Below are 17817 nucleotides of genomic sequence, written 5' to 3'. Positions count from 1 at the left end.
ATCTATGCATCTGTGAAACTGAAGAGTCGTGTGTGCTTACAGGCTAAATGACATTACAGAAGTGATTCTGGCAAGATCTTGATTGTTCAAGAGGATATGGTGAGAGTGTGGGCCTGCTTGCGTATGAGAGTGTTGAGTTTCGTGGCCAACCGAGCTGTTGCGTGACGGCGTTCCCAGATCCCGGGCTGTGACGGTGATGTTGTAGAACGCTGTGGTCTCCCGGTCCAGCTCTACACCCTTCCTCACCCGAAGCTCTCCCTCAACTGGAGAAACCGTGAACTCGTCTGATAGGGAGGCACAGAGAGAAGCTCAGAGATACACAGAAAGAATTTAATAATATCTCACTATCGCTGCAAAAAAGCCATCCCATACTGACTCTTGTAATCTCCACCGGTGATGCTGTACTCCACTTTGCCGTTGAGCCCAGAGTCTTCATCACTGGCTCTGAGTGTCCACACCCGAGGCCCCGGCTGGCCCTCAGTCACCTCGAACGGCCCCTCATAGGGTTTGGGGAAAGTGGGCGTCACGTCATTCACATCTAAGACGTTCACCAGCACCTAAGCAAGGAGAGGAAGAGCTGACTGATAGAGCTAACTACACAAATCTGATTTTACACATGCAGCGTTAACATATACAAGGCTAATGCTGGTCCATATTGAAGGATGCGTGCGCATTATGTCAGTAAATATAAAGAGTGTGCATAATTACTGTCGTGCTAGATGTCAAGCGAAGAGCAGGGTATGGACACTGATCCGTCGCTGTGACAACCAGAGTATAATGTCCGTTGCTGATCTCATAATCCAGCTCCTTTACAGCCGTGATTCTCCCCTAAATACACACATCACACACAGAAAGTTAACTTCTTTTCTCGCTGTTGCTTGTATCTCTGCAATACAACAGCAGCTGTCATGGGTTTACCGTGATGCTGTCGATGCGGAAAGTCTGGATAAGGTTGCCGTGAGCGATGGCATATCGCAAGGTGCCGTTCAGACCCTCATCTGGATCGATGGCGGTTACCGTGGCGATGGTGGCACCCACCGTCTCTGGTCCCTCGCTCAGGTCTGTGATGTACTCCTCCTCAGGGAACTCCGGGGCGTTATCATTCTCATCCAAGATGCGAACGTAGATGGTGGTTGATGTCTGTGTTAGAAATAAAGAAGCATGAGAAAACGTTTGCAGCTGTATTGATTCTTTGACTTATTAATCCACCAAGATCGGCATATGTTTGTCCTTCTGTTAATCTGTGAATCTGTCTGTATGCAATATTACTCAAAAACAGAATAATAATTTTACAGTATAGTAAAAACAAAACTCACCTTGCAGTTGTTAAAACAACACTGTAGCTTCATTTAATGGAAAATATATTGTATTAATTTTATGTAAATAAATTGCAAAAACTTTAACTTCACAATATTAGCCAAGTCAAACCATAAAGGGCGCTGATTTTATTCTACCACTTTAATATTTTTTTAGCATGGGATATGTGACATTAGTGGCTTGATCTGTCTGTCAGTGTTTAAATTCTGTCATTCAGAGCAAGGAATGTTCCCACAACATTGGCTAACATTATTTAAAAGTACTATCAGTATTAATACATTTCAATATAATGCTCAAACTAATTTTCACCATTTCCATTTCAATGCTCCAATGAGTTTAAGAGTAAACTAAGGCATAGCGTTGACATCCAGAAGAAGCTTATAGGGAGCTGTCAGGAACACAGATTATTCTCTGTGCTAAAAATTAAAAACCTTCTCAAAGCAACATTCAAAAAATGTTTTCCAGATAATTTCTAGGCCTGAAGTGATTTTTATAAAATGTTCTTGTACTGTGATGTATTATAATACATTCTTCTTGCAATGCTCTTAGACATTTTAGAACATTGCAGAGGGAATGCATTATAGAATGTTCTTTTGTAAAACATTTTCACAATGTTGCATCGTATCAAAGGAAGAATGTTTTCCAACAACATTCCAAAAATGTTTTTCAGGTTTTAAACAGACCTGAGAAACGTTTTACAACATTCCTGTAAGTGAGATGTCAGTGAGGGAACGGAGAATGGTCTAACAGTGTATTTACTGTTAACATTTTTAGAACATCTTTAATTATCTTACCTTCAAAAAGAATGTCAAGGGAAGTAAAAGAAGGCTTCTGACTGAACATGTTGGTAGAACTTCGCAGAACTTTCACAGGTGGAAGGTCGTTTTTACCTCAATTTTGTTATATGGACACCAAGTGAACAATGGCCAAAAGACTAAATCTAAAATAATAACAAACTATCTAAATAGCCAATAGCTAGAAGTTTATCTATGGTTTCCAACATAGTGAAAATTCTCTAATGATAATCTTGCTTCTTCTTTATCAGCATTGAAATAAATATATGCCAACATCTGCTATGTAACCAATGATTTAAGTGCAGCTGATAAACTGTGCGTCTGTAACAGCTCACCTGTCTGAGGTAAAAAAAAAAAAAAGTATGTGATGAATTTACTGCTTTTGCTCCACATCTGTAAATGTGCGCAGGCTTTAGAGACCCTCAAATAGATCTTGAGTTCTAAAAGTGTTTAATAAATTCAGAGGAAAGACTCCTTCAAATGGATGGAAGTAGCAAACCTAAAGTCCATTCCTGTTAATGTTTAGTCAAAACCAGGAAGACATTTATTATGAACGTATGAGTGCAATTAACTGAAACCAGTGTGTCTCCTGAGCAGTGAAGTTTAATTTTTATAGACATTTCAGTTTGTAATAGTTGTGAAGTTGTTGGTCAGAGTGAACTCCTGTCTGGTGTTCGCAAGAGTTGAAAGACAATTAGACGTGCATTATGGGAAATGTAGGATTCAGTGCTTTTGGGCAGCAGTCTCTACTAGAGACAAAGTCTGGTCATCTCTAGCAGATTGTATCATCAGCAACTCACAGTGTCCTTGAATGAAGTCCAGGGTTAAAAAAGATGCCCACAAATTCTGTCAATGCAATCTTCTAGTATATGTTCTTGGCTTCAATTTGAGCCCAAGATCTAAATCAGCGGTCAGCAAAATGTTGCAAAAATGGAATTTTTCGATTTTGATATATCCCACTGCAGATTTATCACATTTCTCTAAGAAAAGGTCAGGTAATACTTCACATATATCTTTCCAAAAGTGATATAGTACTTTCAAAACTGAAAAAGGATACATCAGTAAATGGCCATTGTTGATGACCCCATTGCAAATTTGTGATAACTAAATCTGTGGCAAATTCAAATAGTAGTAAATTTACTTATCACACCATAAACCCATTTGCCTCCCAAAGATTCTTAGTGAGGCTGAGGTCTGGACTCTGTGGAGGCCGATCTATGTGTGAAAATGATGCCTCATTCTCTCGGCATTGTCATCTTGGGAAATTCTCATGCCATCGGAGAAGAAAAACTCCACTGATGGAAAGATCTGGTAATTTTTTTTAGCATACTCATGTAGTCAGCTTACATTCTTTGGGAGCATTGCTGAACCTGACCAACCCCACATCATAACCCTAACCCCCATAGACTTGTAGGCACTAGCCATGATGAGTTCATCACTTCATCACCTCTCTTCTTACCCTGAAGCACCGATCACTTTGGAACATGGTAAATCTGAACTCATTAGACCACAAGCCCACCACATTTGTTCCTCAAAGATGATGGTTCACCACTATCTTTTCAGGTTTTAATAATGAGTTGGATGGTTCTGAACACGACTGTAGAAGTTTCAGACATCTCCTTAGTTGTTTTCTTTGCTTGAAGCAGGTCAATAATTTCACCTTTCTGAATCAACATCCTTCCATGACTTCAGGATATGTCTTCCAACATGATTGTTTAAGAAACGAGACGCTTCTCACTGCATCAGCTAGGGTTAAATAAGTTGTTGCAGCTGAAACATATTCATCACTGCAGTAATTATCCAATAGAAAGCTCCTACCTATTTGCTCAGTTTAATCCAGGTGGTGACTTTTTTGGGACAGGCAGTGTATTTGTGCACTGTTTGTTGCACAAATATGGTTCATCGGTGCTTTGCTCTGAGGGTGGGGCAGAAAGAGAGAGAACGAGAGAGAGAGAAAGAGAGCGAGACAGAGACTGACAGTAGGGGAGGAGCGTTTTGACTTCGTGTACCACGTTGCTTTGGCGCTTTAAAACTCAGAAGGCTTAAGGTTAGAGAGCAATAAACAAGGAACTGTCACCCCCCTCGTGGTGTTTTTGGTTGAGAGAATCTGCCCAGTTTAAGTGTAAATGGGCAAAAGTTGTGCGCAGGCAGCTTGTAGAGATAGTTGATCACAGCCTGAGTCAAACACAGCTCTGCTACTTTTTTTTCTTCGTCTTATCCACACAGCCATGGAGAGGGGATTACATCGCCGGACATCAGTCGGGGGAGAGAAGAGCATGCTTTGGTTTCTCTCTGCTGTGTTTTCCATAGCTGCAGGTAAGCACGAACAATCACTCTGACATTCATCCTTCTTCAGACTTGTTAAACTGGCTCATCCGGGCGTGTGTCAACTTGTTGTCACTTGTGTTTTAGTGACCAAACAAATTATCGAAGTCACTGATGGCGAACAGTTTTTACGCAACGAAAAGTCGATTGACAAAGACTGGGGAGGATTTGGGGGTGATAAAAGACGAAAACCAAGCCCCTGTACATGTGCAACTAGGCTATAATTGGTCTGTTGAGCTTCGGTAGGAACTTCATGTGTCCAAAGTGCGTGTGTTGTGTGATAACACCGATGACCGGCCTGATGGAAGCCCTTTGTGAAATTACTGCGAACAGAAACTATGAGTATCTCTGCTATTTTGCTGTTTTAACCAGTTTTCCTTCACTTTTTTGTGCCATTTCCTAATTTTTTTTTTTTTCAGAAAAAAGTCGTAATTTTAAGCACATGCTATTTTACGCGCATTTAGTCGCCGCAAAAAAAAAGTTCGGTTTGAGCACATTTAGAGCTTTACAGGTTTGGTCTGATGCTGTTGTTGTTTTGAGTCAGAACATCTGGTGCGAAGCTGTTTTAAAGCCCCTCCCTGGGATGTAGTGAAGTGTAAATCCACCTTAAACTCAGCCGCAAACTAGCGAGTGGCCGTCGTCAATTTTAGACTTATGAGTGCGTAAAAGTGGTCAACACTTGTGCATGGAAAAATAATCTCCAAAACGAGAGCTGTGTGAAAGAGCGCAAGATAGTTTTACATACAGTAACTTATCCGCTTTATTTTCATAGGAATTCCACACGTTATCATGGGAGCTGTTATAAAATGAAGTTGTTTTTTCCCCCCAAGGACTTTGGTATTGCTTGAAGTTGAGGCAACTGACGCAGGAGGAGAGAGGAGAAGCAGCTGTTGGCAGGAGGCTGCACTTCAAACGCTGCGGAAAACTTTGGAGGTTATCAGCTTTCGGCTTTAGGATTTGGTCTATTTAGATAAGCTCAGGAGATAAGTCCGTCAAAAGGCAATAGAGATGTTTTAAACTTCAGGCTGACTCATCTTGGACTGCAAAAATGACTCAGAGTGTGTTGTGATTTGGAGTGTTGATAATTATGAAGACATCAAAAGCGAATTTAGTGGCTCATATTTGATCTATGTGATGTATACATGCAGTGTTTCTGAATTATTCATGCAGGCCCCTAAAACTGAGAGACCCAGAAGACTTCAACTTAACTCTGCAATACCCTCCTTTCAGCCCTGTTATGTCTTCATTGTAGGAAGTTTCCTTCCTTTCAGCCTATGATGAAAACAGCTGTTTGTGCCACTGCCAGTAATGGGTTTCTACTGGGCAAAATATGACTGGAGAAAAACAGAGCAATAATCAGTGGCTCTTTTTCCCTCTCAGTCTAGATAAGCATTTAGCTCCCTACAGAGGACAATGGCATATTCAGAAATGGTCAAAAATGGCACATGATGTGAGTGCTTACTCCTTCTTAGGTTTCTCCTCCTGTCAGAACTCGCATTGATCTCCTGTTCTAAATGAGTAAGTCTTCATTAGGCTGCTGGTTTCCATGGTCAATCTCATTGACAGGAACAGGCCTGACCAGGGGGAAACAGGCAGTAACAGTTGTGTGGGCTCATACAGCATATGCATTAGTAATAAGAAGATAGTGGAGGAGGGGGAGCCCCCGTGTTCTTGTGTGAATTTTCTGATAGTCATCTTTTTACATTCCAAAATCATAGCTGTAATCGTGCCTAACGTGCGGTGAGAATGTGGCCTCCAAACTGCTGTTCAGGGTTTGTTTGCCACACTGGTGATATGATGAACAGCACAAGGCCACAGCATTGACTAATCTTGATAGAGTCTTGACTCTGCTTGCAGTCACAGCAACAAAAACTGTAACCTAACGCGCTTTAGTTATTAAAGATCTAAGAACAATGTACTCAGTGGTATGAAAATTACAGGAAAGCAGGAACCATATAAAAGAGGGCAGAATCAGGCAATGTAGTGATTTCAGTAAATTTGTTAAAATGATGCAAAAAATGCACTTTTACTGTTTCAAAAGCACAAAAAGACCCATTTGCACTTTCAGAATGACGTTTCAGCTGCGTTGTTGATTTGGTAAAAATGAGGAACTGATGTTGTAACTGTGTTGTAAACGTGTTGACAAAACTTTCATTACGCATTATGTTAAGAGTTGTTCATTACACAAGCCTTTACGTCCCTAAATTTATTAAGGGAATTTAGAAAATGAAGAAGAATCAAACTTGGTTGTAGACATATTGTTAATAGGAATTCATCACAAACTGGTAGCACTGACAGACAGCACATTATTATCAGCAAATGTCATATATCCCTGAACGTGATGACTTGTACTACACGACCATTTACCACTTCCTTTTGTGACAAGGTAGTGTCTCGGAGCCACATTTGAACACATCCTGTTGCTAAAAGTTGCCACTGTTTGCTCTGTTATGCCAGAACACAACTGAAACTCTGTAACTTTTGCTATAGGAGGGGGTTAATGTCCTGCCGGGTTGGACAATCATTACCATTACAGTAGGTGTGAAAAGGGTGGAGTCTGAAGTGTGTGTCGGGAAGCAGCACTTGTAGACAAGTAGAGAATTTATGCAAGTCAAAGACCAGCAGACCAACCAGTGGGGTATGTTCCCTATGCTGTGCACCAGGAGTGTGTATCAGTGTTGTATTAGTATCTGTTTAATACAAAAGAGTATCGAAAAGCTGCATAACCTCACAGAGGCTCAGTCTAAGTTTCAGCAGAAAAAATCTGTTTTAATCAGTTCACACAGGCTGTGCTCCATGTCTGAATAAAAGAAAGCTGTCAGCGGCAACATGTCCTAAACAGGTGGTATTCACCCTTAAAACAAAGGAGCGCCTGTTTCTGGACCCTCAGGGGCTATCAGGATCCTGAGAACAGAGATCACAGGAGGAAATGTAGATCTACAATTGAGCCAAACCGCAGATGCCTGGTATATGTAAGCGAAAGAAATCTTGTCTGATCCTGATACAGGCAAATTCTGCGGCCTGTTTTCACCTGGTTTGCAGCCACATCAAGGCAGCCTGTAATGCTGACACTGTAGTAAGCACCATCTAATAAGATAAACTATATTCATTTCCTTCTAGAAACGTCTGGTCTTGTCAGAAAGAGATATGTGAAATATAACCGAGGCAACTTTTGGCTCCCTAGTCTCAAAACCTGAGGAATATTTTACAGAAAAACTCTCTCCTCTCTTTCCTTTACCAGATATTATTCACGTGTGTAAATTGGGCGAAAAAAGGCAGACTGAGCTGTCAAAAAGAAAGGCAGGGTGGGTGTGAAACAGGAGAGGAGAAGGTCTTCCCCTCCTATTGTCCCACCAGGCAGGCAGGAACAGCCGGGGGATAACAGTTTCGCTTTAATCACCCTCTCTGGTCTTCCTATTGGTTTTCTTAGTGCACAATGTTCAGTGCAGAGTTTCAGCAGCATGGATCTGACAGTCTGAAACACACACAGGATGCACATACAGGATGCACACATACTTTACATACAAACATACACAACTAATCAAAGAGCAAAGGTTGCTGACAGTTCAGCTTCTGCATTTCATGCCCAGCTGAGTCTAAACCAACCACTCAAAGCTCGTACTGACATTTAAACTGAAACAATTGGAGCTTCCTCATTAAGTTCTAGCAAACCCGACATTCCTGCATGGTGCATCTGCAATAAAACAGCCAGTGGACAGTTCAGTTAGATTTACTAGAATCACAAAAGGTTGCTCCCACAGTTCCCTATGACCTTAACCTTTTGAGCATGCTGCAGTTCAATCTGTGGTTTAACTGCATGTGTTTTCATTAGATAGTAGAAGAATACATTTGCAATGACTACTTGATGAATCAATTGGTTTAGCAAAAAAAAATGTGTTTTTTTTTAATATAAAGAAAATGAATCTCCCAACTATTTCAATCATCCACTAATGACTTAAGCCATCAAAAATGCCAAAATCTGATGAGTTCATATTGTCAAACTTCTCGTCTTCCTTTCTACTAAAGTCAGTATTTAGAGTCTTTAAAGTCTACTGGCCAGACAAGATTTAAGCAATTTAATGTCTTGTTTTGATTTAGAAAGCAGTGATCACAGTTTTGTATTTTTTTTATAGATAATATACTCTATCAGTCAAAAGTTTGGACACACTTTCTCATGCAATGTTTTTAAATAAATTATTTTACACATTGTAGATTAATACTGAAGACATCAAGAATACATACAGAATTATGTTGTAAACAAAAAAGTGTTAATCTTCAGTATTAATCTACAATGTAGAAAATAATACAAATAAATAAAAGGCATTGAATCAGAAGATGTGTCCATACTTTTGACTGGTATTTGCAAATCATTAATGAAAAATTAGGAAGGGAAAATCAGCACCAGTGACATAGTTTCTGATCCGTGTGTGGGTTGAGCTGCAACCTGCTTGAGATTCTCTGCCGATGCAGCAGCTGCAGCTCTTCCACTTCAGTTCTCAGTAGCAAGGAGTCAGAGGGAAGGAGTGGGAGGAGTGTTCGCGTGCTGGGAAGACTCAGGAAGGAAGACTACTCCTCAAACTCTGGCGCTGACCATCCTCTAATCACACCGTCCACACTCGTTGTAAAAAATGGTCGATTTGTGGCGCCACTGCAGTAGTACACATTTGTTGGCACACTTCTCTTTTGCCGCACTCCACCCCCACACATGCTTGTAATTCACATGCACACACACTCTTGCACGTAGCCTTCCTGTCCTCTTTGCACCACTAAGCATTCTTGGATGCTAAACCACACTGCAAGCTGTTGCAAACAAAGAGTGGTAATGATCTGTTTAAGCTGACAAAGCCAGAGAGCGACACAGTTGTTCTGTTATTTCACATGTTGGGTGTACCGGAGTCATTTATTGTGTGGGCACATTTTATAGAATATGTTGTGTTTGCAATGACTTTTTTTTTTTTGAGTCGGGGTTCAGAGAGTGGATTCAAACTCCTCTGCCTGAGGGTCTGTTTATTTTGTTGTTACAGCAATGAAATGATCATTCAAAGCACACATTAAAGAGTTTATTCTTGTGTTCCACTACTGCACTGAAGAAGTCAGAGCAGGATGTGGTTGAAAGTAGAATGTGAGAGAGAGAGAGAGAGAGAGAGGGAGCACGGTTTAAGCAATATGTAAAGGAAAAAAAAAACTTGTTTCACAGCTGTCTTGTTGGTTTCCTGAATGTACATGAAAATGTGCAGATAATCTGTGTCACTGTAACATCTTCTGAGAATAAACTTTGCAATCACTGGCTGATAATACCACAGCAGCAATAGTGGTGCTCCAGAAAATCATCCAACAGTGAGATTTACAGTTTGTTGCTAGTGTAATGGGTAAAGACATGTCACATGAAGCCCTGCATGTATTTCTGTAGCTGACGGAGAGGAACAGCCAATTTAACTCCCACGGGAGGTTAGCATATTTATTTTAGCCAGCAGTCTATGTTCTGTTTCTAACCACAAACTGTGTTGTTCCAAAGGCACAAAAAACTACGAAGCAGCGGAAACGGGACACAAAAATGGTTGTTCTTTGGTCGCAAATCCTTGTTGAAATTGGTAGTTGCTATTATTACTTTTCTTGCTGTGGTTATTTGCGTTATGACTCGTGGTACCATGCAGGGACTTCACTTTGCTCAACTCTAGACACCAAATTATTTGAATGGAACTGTGATTTCCAACAACGTATACAAATAATAACAGGAATTATTTACCTTTATAACATTTTAGTCTCTCATCCACACAAGTGAGAGGATGTTGGAAGTTTGCATGACACATCTTGACCGACCTACATAAGTATGAGCAGTCTTTTGTGCAGTTTTAGAATTTTTTTTTTCATCAGAAAAAAACAGCTGCCACCAATATAAACTTAACCAACTGTGACTTTAATATTTGTACTAAATATACTCCCCTCTATGCTCTGGTTCTTCTTTGTCATCTGTAATATAAAAATAAAGGGGATTTTTTTTCCCTGGGTTGAGCTTCCCAGGCACTACTTACAATTTCCACTGCATGGCAATTCCTCTATAAATCTAGCTACAGATAGAAAACAAACGTTGGAATCTTTGAACTAAAGCCTTTGATTGGTAGAATGTTTATGAGGAAATCTGAAAGGAATTTATCTGTGTTGCCTACAAGTCTCGTCTTTTTTCTTTCTCGCCACAGGTGAGACGTCCCACCCCACATTGGGTGTCTCTTCCCCCCACCTCTACTACAGCTGTCCTGAGGGTGCAACCGCCAAACTGGTGTGCACCCAGAAAGGTGCCCCTTTGTACCCCAGTGATGCTGTGAGGCGCAGCTGGCTTTTCACACCCCACAGCGACCAGCACTGCACGGGAGGAAAGGGCCCGCGCAATATTAACTTGCATGGCAACCACACCATGCCGCAGGGATTGCAGTTTGGGCACACCGAGAAAAACTTATGGGTGGTGCTGCAGAATGTGACCAACGCTGACCAGGGTCGCTACTGCTGCATGGTCCTCGAAATTAAGGTGGAGCATAAGCATGGCTCGCTGGTGCAGAGGTCCCACAGCCACGTTATTCTCCACGTTACACCACGTAAGGACATCAGATGTGTGGCTGTGAAAGTGCAGCGCCTTAGAATATAGTAAACCTATCACACATGACTTGCTAAGTAGGATTTTTCATTTATGTAATGCTGTCTTTCAGTGCGCATTTGGGTTTACACATTTATGAATTAATGCTCTAACAGCTGCATTAAACCAATGTTAAATTTTGATATGTCTGAGGAAAAAATGTGTGCATTATCTCTTTCCAGGGAGAAGTGGACCTCAGAATTGCACTGTCTGGGATCCCACACCAACTGGAGGTATGGGACCTTATTCAAGCCTTCATAGCCAGCGGATGACTGGCCAGTTATTCCATTGATTTAACTCACAGTCTTTGTTGCCTCCCCAGGCACCATGCCAGTGGTCTTGGCCATAGCTGCCTGCATCTTGGCTCTGCTCTCTCTGCCTCTTATTCTGGTGCTTGTGTACAAACAGAGGCAGAACGCCCAGTCAAGCAGACGTATGTATTACTGATATGCACAAACAAGCATGCACACACAACTACAAAGATACACACACACACACACACACAAATTTCCATCTGCATGTTATGGGTCAAATATAAATCTCTCACCGTGGGTTTCCCATAGTGTTTGGTCGGACATGTTTCCTGTCACTGGGGTGGATTAACTGTATTTCACACAGTAGGAAGCACATTCACACTCCATCTGTAGTGTTCCGCTCCGTTTCAATTCACTCACAATGGCCCATTTCCCGTTTCCTTTCTTCCAGGTGCACAAGAGCTGGTGAGGATGGACAGGTAAGTTTTCCCACAGTCTGTCAGCCAGCTGAGCTCACTGAGCGCTTTCAAAACACAGCCACTGTGCAGTGGGCACAACACTTGTCATACAATAGGTAGCTTCAGTCAAGCCAAGTTTTTAGATCAAATAAGTTACAGCTACAAAGTTTTGTCTCCTAAAGATCTTCACACAGCTTCAGAAATCTTTCATAATCAATAACTCAACTGCCTGAATTACTGTCAACAAAATTACTACATTACTGTAAACAACAAAAAAGGACTTGTCTCGGTCTTTGCTTGCCTGCTGCTGTGTTGTGTGCCAGTGGGAGAATGTTGAGGAAAATCTTCTGGATTAGTTTATGGCACAAAGGGAGACAATTTTATGGCTTACAACAGGGACACTATTGTATGCCTCCCTGCTGGAATTTATGTGCATGTGCACCGGCTACTGCTAATCGTTTTGCTGTAATATTTAATGTTCACCATGAGGCAACAAGCGCCTGAATTAAAGCAATGATTACTACTAGACTACAGATGCGACAAACATGCAGTGTCCTACATATGTTGAGCAGCAGATGAGTTGTGAAAGAGTTTAGCAGGTCACGTCTTACTCATTGGGACACTTCTCTTTCCTGTGTGTGTCTGTGTGTTCAGTGAGGCTCATGGACACGAGAACCCAGTGTTTCTCGGAGAATCGCCGCAGATAAAGACCCGGACTGTTTCCCAGATCATGACCCGGCAGTCCTCTGAGACAGGCCGACACCTGTTGTCTGAGCCAGGAACACCTCTTTCTCCCCCCACGCGTGGCGATGTATTCTTCCCAATAGAAGGTAGGACACCCACAAAAGCTACATTCCAACAATATCTCATGTCGCATGACAGAAAGTATTTAGGCCAAGACAGAGAAACTAATAGAAGGAACCTCTCACTGGCTCATACCACCACACACACACAAAAAAAAACAATATAAAGCATCTCTCTCTTAGAGACCACTATGTTCGTGGCATGTAGCTGTATTACACAAGGACACAGTTCTGCAAGTACCCATTTCAGAATGTACACTTCGTATGGTAAAGCTCTGATGCAATCACGGAGAAACCATGACTTTGTGCGCATCTGCTGAAACATCCTGCATTTTAGTGGAAGTGTTTTGCAGAAAGAAGTTCACATGCAACTGCAAAATTGCACGCTCTCACTCAAAACAGCTGGGCTGAGTCTGATGTGACTCAGAAAAAATATTGTGCAGAGGGTTTAATTTCTTCCACCCACACAGCTGAAACCACCTCCTTATGCTGTCGTCTTCTGAATTCTTCTCTTGTCTCCCTCGCAAGTCATTCTCCACCCATCAGCACTCTCATTTACCACTAATGGCCCCTTCAGCCGCTCTCTCTGACTCAACTTGAAATAATACTGAAACATTAGTTACGGTTAAGGGGTTCAGTCCCGTGTGTTTTTCTACCGATTCCTGGGGCACCTGTGCAGACATTCCAGGCATACTGAGGTGGATTGCCCCGTTTCCTTAGAAGGCGCAGGGAAAAGGACAGGCAAAGGGCAGCTTTTAAAAGTTACATCTATCAAACCATTTTACTGTTCAAATGTATACAAGTAGCAGAAAAAAAAATAATGAAGGTGATCCAGAAATGACAATAAACATAATGTAAAACTAGGTCATTTCACCAACTCAGCCCTAATCGAATTGTTGCAGTTTTGGCCTGTCTGCCCAAATAGAATTCTCATTTCGTGTTATGTTCATAGTAGGAAAACCTCCTCTTACAATAATAAACCTTCACTGCTTGATGTCCTCTCAAATTACAGCAATGTATCCGCTCCGACAGAAAAGTCAAAATATCGATAAAACCATCAAAAATTCAACAAAAAAACAATATCTTTACATTTGTCAAGGTGGATTTTCCCTGCCAGAGCTCATTTCCTTTGACAGATGTTATAGAAGTGTGCAGCCTGGCTTCTTGTCTAAGGTTTTGTGTTACGTGGATGAAAGCCACACTTCAGCTTTCGTCTTCATATTTTTTGGCCTGTTGACCCTCATCTAAGTGGAATTCAACTAGCAGCACTTCCTTGTTATCTACAACATGTTGTAACGCAGACTCTAGGCTTCTTTGTTCTGCTTTTTAACGGGTTTCCAGTGAATCACTTCTTTTTCTGTGAAATCTATGTATCTGCGTGTTCCTGTACTGTTCTGTAGAGTAGGAGGTTTGGAAATAGAAATGCTGTTATGCGACTTTTGACAAGATCTGTTAGATTTCCGGAAGTGAGTGTCATTTTAAACACGCAAATGCTTTCATATGTAATTTTCCACGTCCGCACAAAGACATGAAATGTTAATTTGTGCTTGTTCTCACTGGCGTGCACGTTTTTGTGTTTCAGACACCATCCCTGAGTCTCCAGACTTCCTGCAGGTTTAAAGAGGAGCGAAACGTCATTCTTACTGCTGATTTGGAAACAGTCCTGCGCCTCTCTTCCTCTTCTCTCTGTCTCCAGAGCAATGTTGTCCTTATGAACTGTCTCACAATAACCTCTTCCAGCGGTGTCGTCTGTACTCTGTCTGGACCGCAGGAGGGAAAAGGACTGCATTTTTGATTCCAAAAACATTTGCACCTGAAACAACAGCTGGAGGCCAAAAGCCTCCTTTTGCTTGTGACTGCTTGCGTTATGGCGTTGGCCGGGTTTGTATTTGATATTCCATCCAAACGCTGAAAAGGGCTTGCAGACCGTCAGGTACACTGGCCTGGTGAGGCCTGCTGCTTATGATGTGCCCAGAATGTTGAGGATGGGAGTCCTGTCCTGTGCAGGGATGGCATGTTCAGAGTGCTAGACTGAGGCTCCTATCACATCTTTTGGTGCAGTTTAAACCAGCATTTCCTTATTTGTTTGATTTAGTTCTTTCAAGAACTTGTGCACTTTCTTATTCAAAACCCAAAGAGCTTTCAATGCAGTCTTCCTGGAACTTACTGTCACTGGCCTAGTATGTGGACGTAAGCAGACTGACCACACAACTGTGTGATAGAAAGTGTGTATGTATGTATGTATGTATTTGTTGATTGTGGGAACTGTCAAAGAAGGAAGCTCCCATAAAATGAACAAAGATTATTTGGTAACCATGTGAACGTAATATACTGTCCACTTCCGCACATCCCCAGAACTAAGAGACAACAAGTTATGTTAATATATTTAAAATTAACCACAGGGATAAAAGAGAGTTAATGTTCATTACTCTTAAATAGTCCATACTGACTTGGTCTCAGTTATGAGAGAAATACCAACATTCTTGCACAAGTTTACAGTAATTTCTTTGTTCCTCTGTGCCATTTCTACTTAGTGCTGGCTGTTCTTTCTTCCCTCTTTGATACCTCACTTACTGTCAGCTCTGTTTTAAATGCTGTCCTTCCTTTATGTGTTCTCACAAATACAGCACTTCACAGTGGCCTTAAATTTATTCACAAAGTGCTGAAAATTGCAAAAAAAACAAAAAACAAAAACAAAACAGCAAAAAAAAAACTAAAGTCTAAATAATTTTTGGAGTTATTGATTGTCATGCTTGTGTACAGATTAAGAGTAAATGGTTTATTGTTTTTATCTTGAATGCAGCCTAACAGAGTTTTTAAGAAAAAGATACCAAACAACCACAACAAAGAACTTTCAATAGTTTAATCACTGCAATCACAATGCTGATTTGTGAATAATTTTATTGTATTTTTAGTTATAGTTTACTGTGGTAATGTGTATATTAGTTTGCGTGTGCAATGGGACTGATAAGTAAATACTATGGTTATGGGAATGGCTTTACAATATTAACCAAAGGTGAAGAAGTAAATGCAAACGACTGCAGTGTCGATGTTACTTACTCGAAGCGTGATTGTGTGAAACCACTGGTGGGTTTTTTTTCATACTGAGGTAAAATGTGTAAAGCAGGTGCTCAGTGAAAATGATCTCCAAAACGATGTGTAGCAGGTATATAGGTCAGGGTATTATGTATGTATGTTTTTCTTTGATCCGAAGAGATGTTTTCACGTTTGGATATTTGTGATATTTGTCTTTTTATGTATGCCTGTGTACCTGTTTGTGTGGGTGTGCTTTCAAATATAAGATTAGAATAACTTTGTGGTCTGGTTGAATTGTGTGTGCATGTTAACCTGAATGCAAATTTTCATTTCCAAATTGTAAGAAGTTTCTATTAGACATAGATGCAGTGAAAGCACATTTGTCCTGTATATTGCATTTAAATTGTCATGTTTGTAGCTTGTGTAATAAAATTAAACCTTAGAGCCTTGTGTCTAGTCTCTGAAACCATAGTTCCTTTCAAGAGGCAGGTCTCCAAAACTATTACTATACAAGGACATACTGCAGTTTTTGTCTGGGGAGCCATCACAGATAAAACAAGGTTGTTCCACTTTTGTGCCTCTAAGATGGTGCACACCAGAGGGAAGCTGGCATTGAGGTGTGAAAATGATAAAACAAGCTGAGTATCTTGTTTTATGAGAAGAGACAGAGAGCTGGAAGGGAGGGGGAAATGTCTGCTGATGGTCATTGTCCTCTCCAGTGCTTTCCCTACAGTCTTCCATTAAGTATTTATATCATGCACTAACAAGAACTACATTATTACAGGACTGTACTGCTCATGTCTTTATAGTGCAACTCACTGTCACATGACAACAGATGTACATGTGGCTCATACTGTACTGTACAATACATAACTATTTCTGTCTAGACATACAAACAGGTCTAAAAAGTTCTTTGATGTCAGACATTTCTAAGCAGAAAAACTTCCAACTTTTATCTTCCTCGTTTTAGACACAACTTGTGGCTTTCCTGTTGACAAATAAGGTGCTTCCTGTGCCGTCACAGCCAATTAGCTCAGAGAGAAGATAAACCAACCACCGTTTTTAATTTACAGTGTCAGTTATGAGAAATACTGCACACAACAGCAATGCGTACACCCCTTAGTAATTCCATTTAAATGTCAAAAGATTCAAAAATGCATCACCTCTCATTAATTGCGTTATTCTGAGTTGTCAACTAGGTTACTCCCTCTCATTAGCAGTCAAAAATGAATACTTTAGAAACACAGCAATGAAAACACAGGCCTCAGAGAACAAACTCAGTGCAATTAAAGTAAATACACCTGAGTTCATTGACACACAAGTTAGAAATCAGCCTAATTTTATGGACATGGTTACAAAATGATCAATGAACATCAGAACTTCTAAAGCAAGCATAACAGAGGAACTGAAATATCAGACTGTGGGACTTCTCAGAGATGGAAAAGGATACAGGAAGTTTGTCGACTGAGTACAGAGCAGTGGAAACACAGCAATAATCAGAAGTGTAGAACAAATGATAGTTCTACTAATCAGTGCCACAGTGGTTGTCTGTTCTAACTGACTCCATGGACAGTGCCATACTTTCATAATTTAGGTGGGGAGGTGCTCCAGTTTTGGTACAGTGGTTATCGATAGAAATCCAAGCTTCTTTGACAGCTCAGACAGTGGGGAGAACATTGTGTTATGTCAACCTCTATGGACTGTCTCCAAGATGAAAAAAGCAGCTTATTCTTTGACAAAAGCTGCAAGATAAAACTTTGCTACAGAATATGTTAAGAAGCCTGATGAATACTGAAAAGAGCCTATTTAGCAGATGAGACCAAGATGAATTTATCCATCCTAAGTGGGGTGCTGCATGTTTGGTGTGAACCTGGTCAGAACGACCACAGTTAATGCAAAGTCCTGACAGTGAAGCACAGAGGTGGGAGTGTGATAATATGGGGCTGCATGAGAGCAAAAGGTGTTGGAAAGAGAACATTTCTAGATGCACCAGGACAGCCTGTGGATAAACCAAAATACTGTCTGACAAGATGACTCACAGTCTGCAGAAGCTTGTCAGAAGCAGAGTATTCCAGGATGATAACCATCCAAAACACGCTGCCAAAATCACAGAAGAGTTTCTCTCGAAAAGTGAAAACTGAGCTTAAAAACTTTATGACAAGTATGTCACCTGACTCGAATCCAACAGAACACTTTTAAGGT

At 40.9% G+C, this 17817-nt stretch overlaps 2 protein-coding genes across 2 annotated transcripts in view; one reads left to right on the top strand and one right to left on the bottom strand.

Moving 5' to 3' along the window:
* Positions 1-17817, bottom strand: part of cdh23 (cadherin-related 23) — a 200443-nt gene that overhangs the window by 16563 nt on the left and 166063 nt on the right. The window contains 4 exon segments of the mRNA XM_051959826.1: positions 151-284; positions 377-557; positions 709-828; positions 919-1140. Coding sequence (XP_051815786.1) covers positions 151-284; positions 377-557; positions 709-828; positions 919-1140 — 657 coding nt within the window.
* On the top strand, positions 3962-16059 carry vsir (V-set immunoregulatory receptor). The gene is made up of 7 exons (XM_022207225.2): positions 3962-4427; positions 10634-11026; positions 11247-11297; positions 11387-11497; positions 11770-11797; positions 12431-12606; positions 14162-16059. Exons 1-7 carry the CDS (start codon positions 4340-4342, stop codon positions 14197-14199), a joined length of 885 nt encoding a protein of 294 aa, XP_022062917.1. The 5' UTR covers positions 3962-4339; the 3' UTR covers positions 14200-16059.

The sequence above is a fragment of the Acanthochromis polyacanthus genome, chromosome 15 (genome assembly GCF_021347895.1).
Source record: "Acanthochromis polyacanthus isolate Apoly-LR-REF ecotype Palm Island chromosome 15, KAUST_Apoly_ChrSc, whole genome shotgun sequence".
Lineage (NCBI taxonomy): Eukaryota > Metazoa > Chordata > Actinopteri > Pomacentridae > Acanthochromis > Acanthochromis polyacanthus.
Note: the sequence above shows the minus strand (reverse complement) of the source record. Positions and strands in the feature narration are given on the sequence as shown.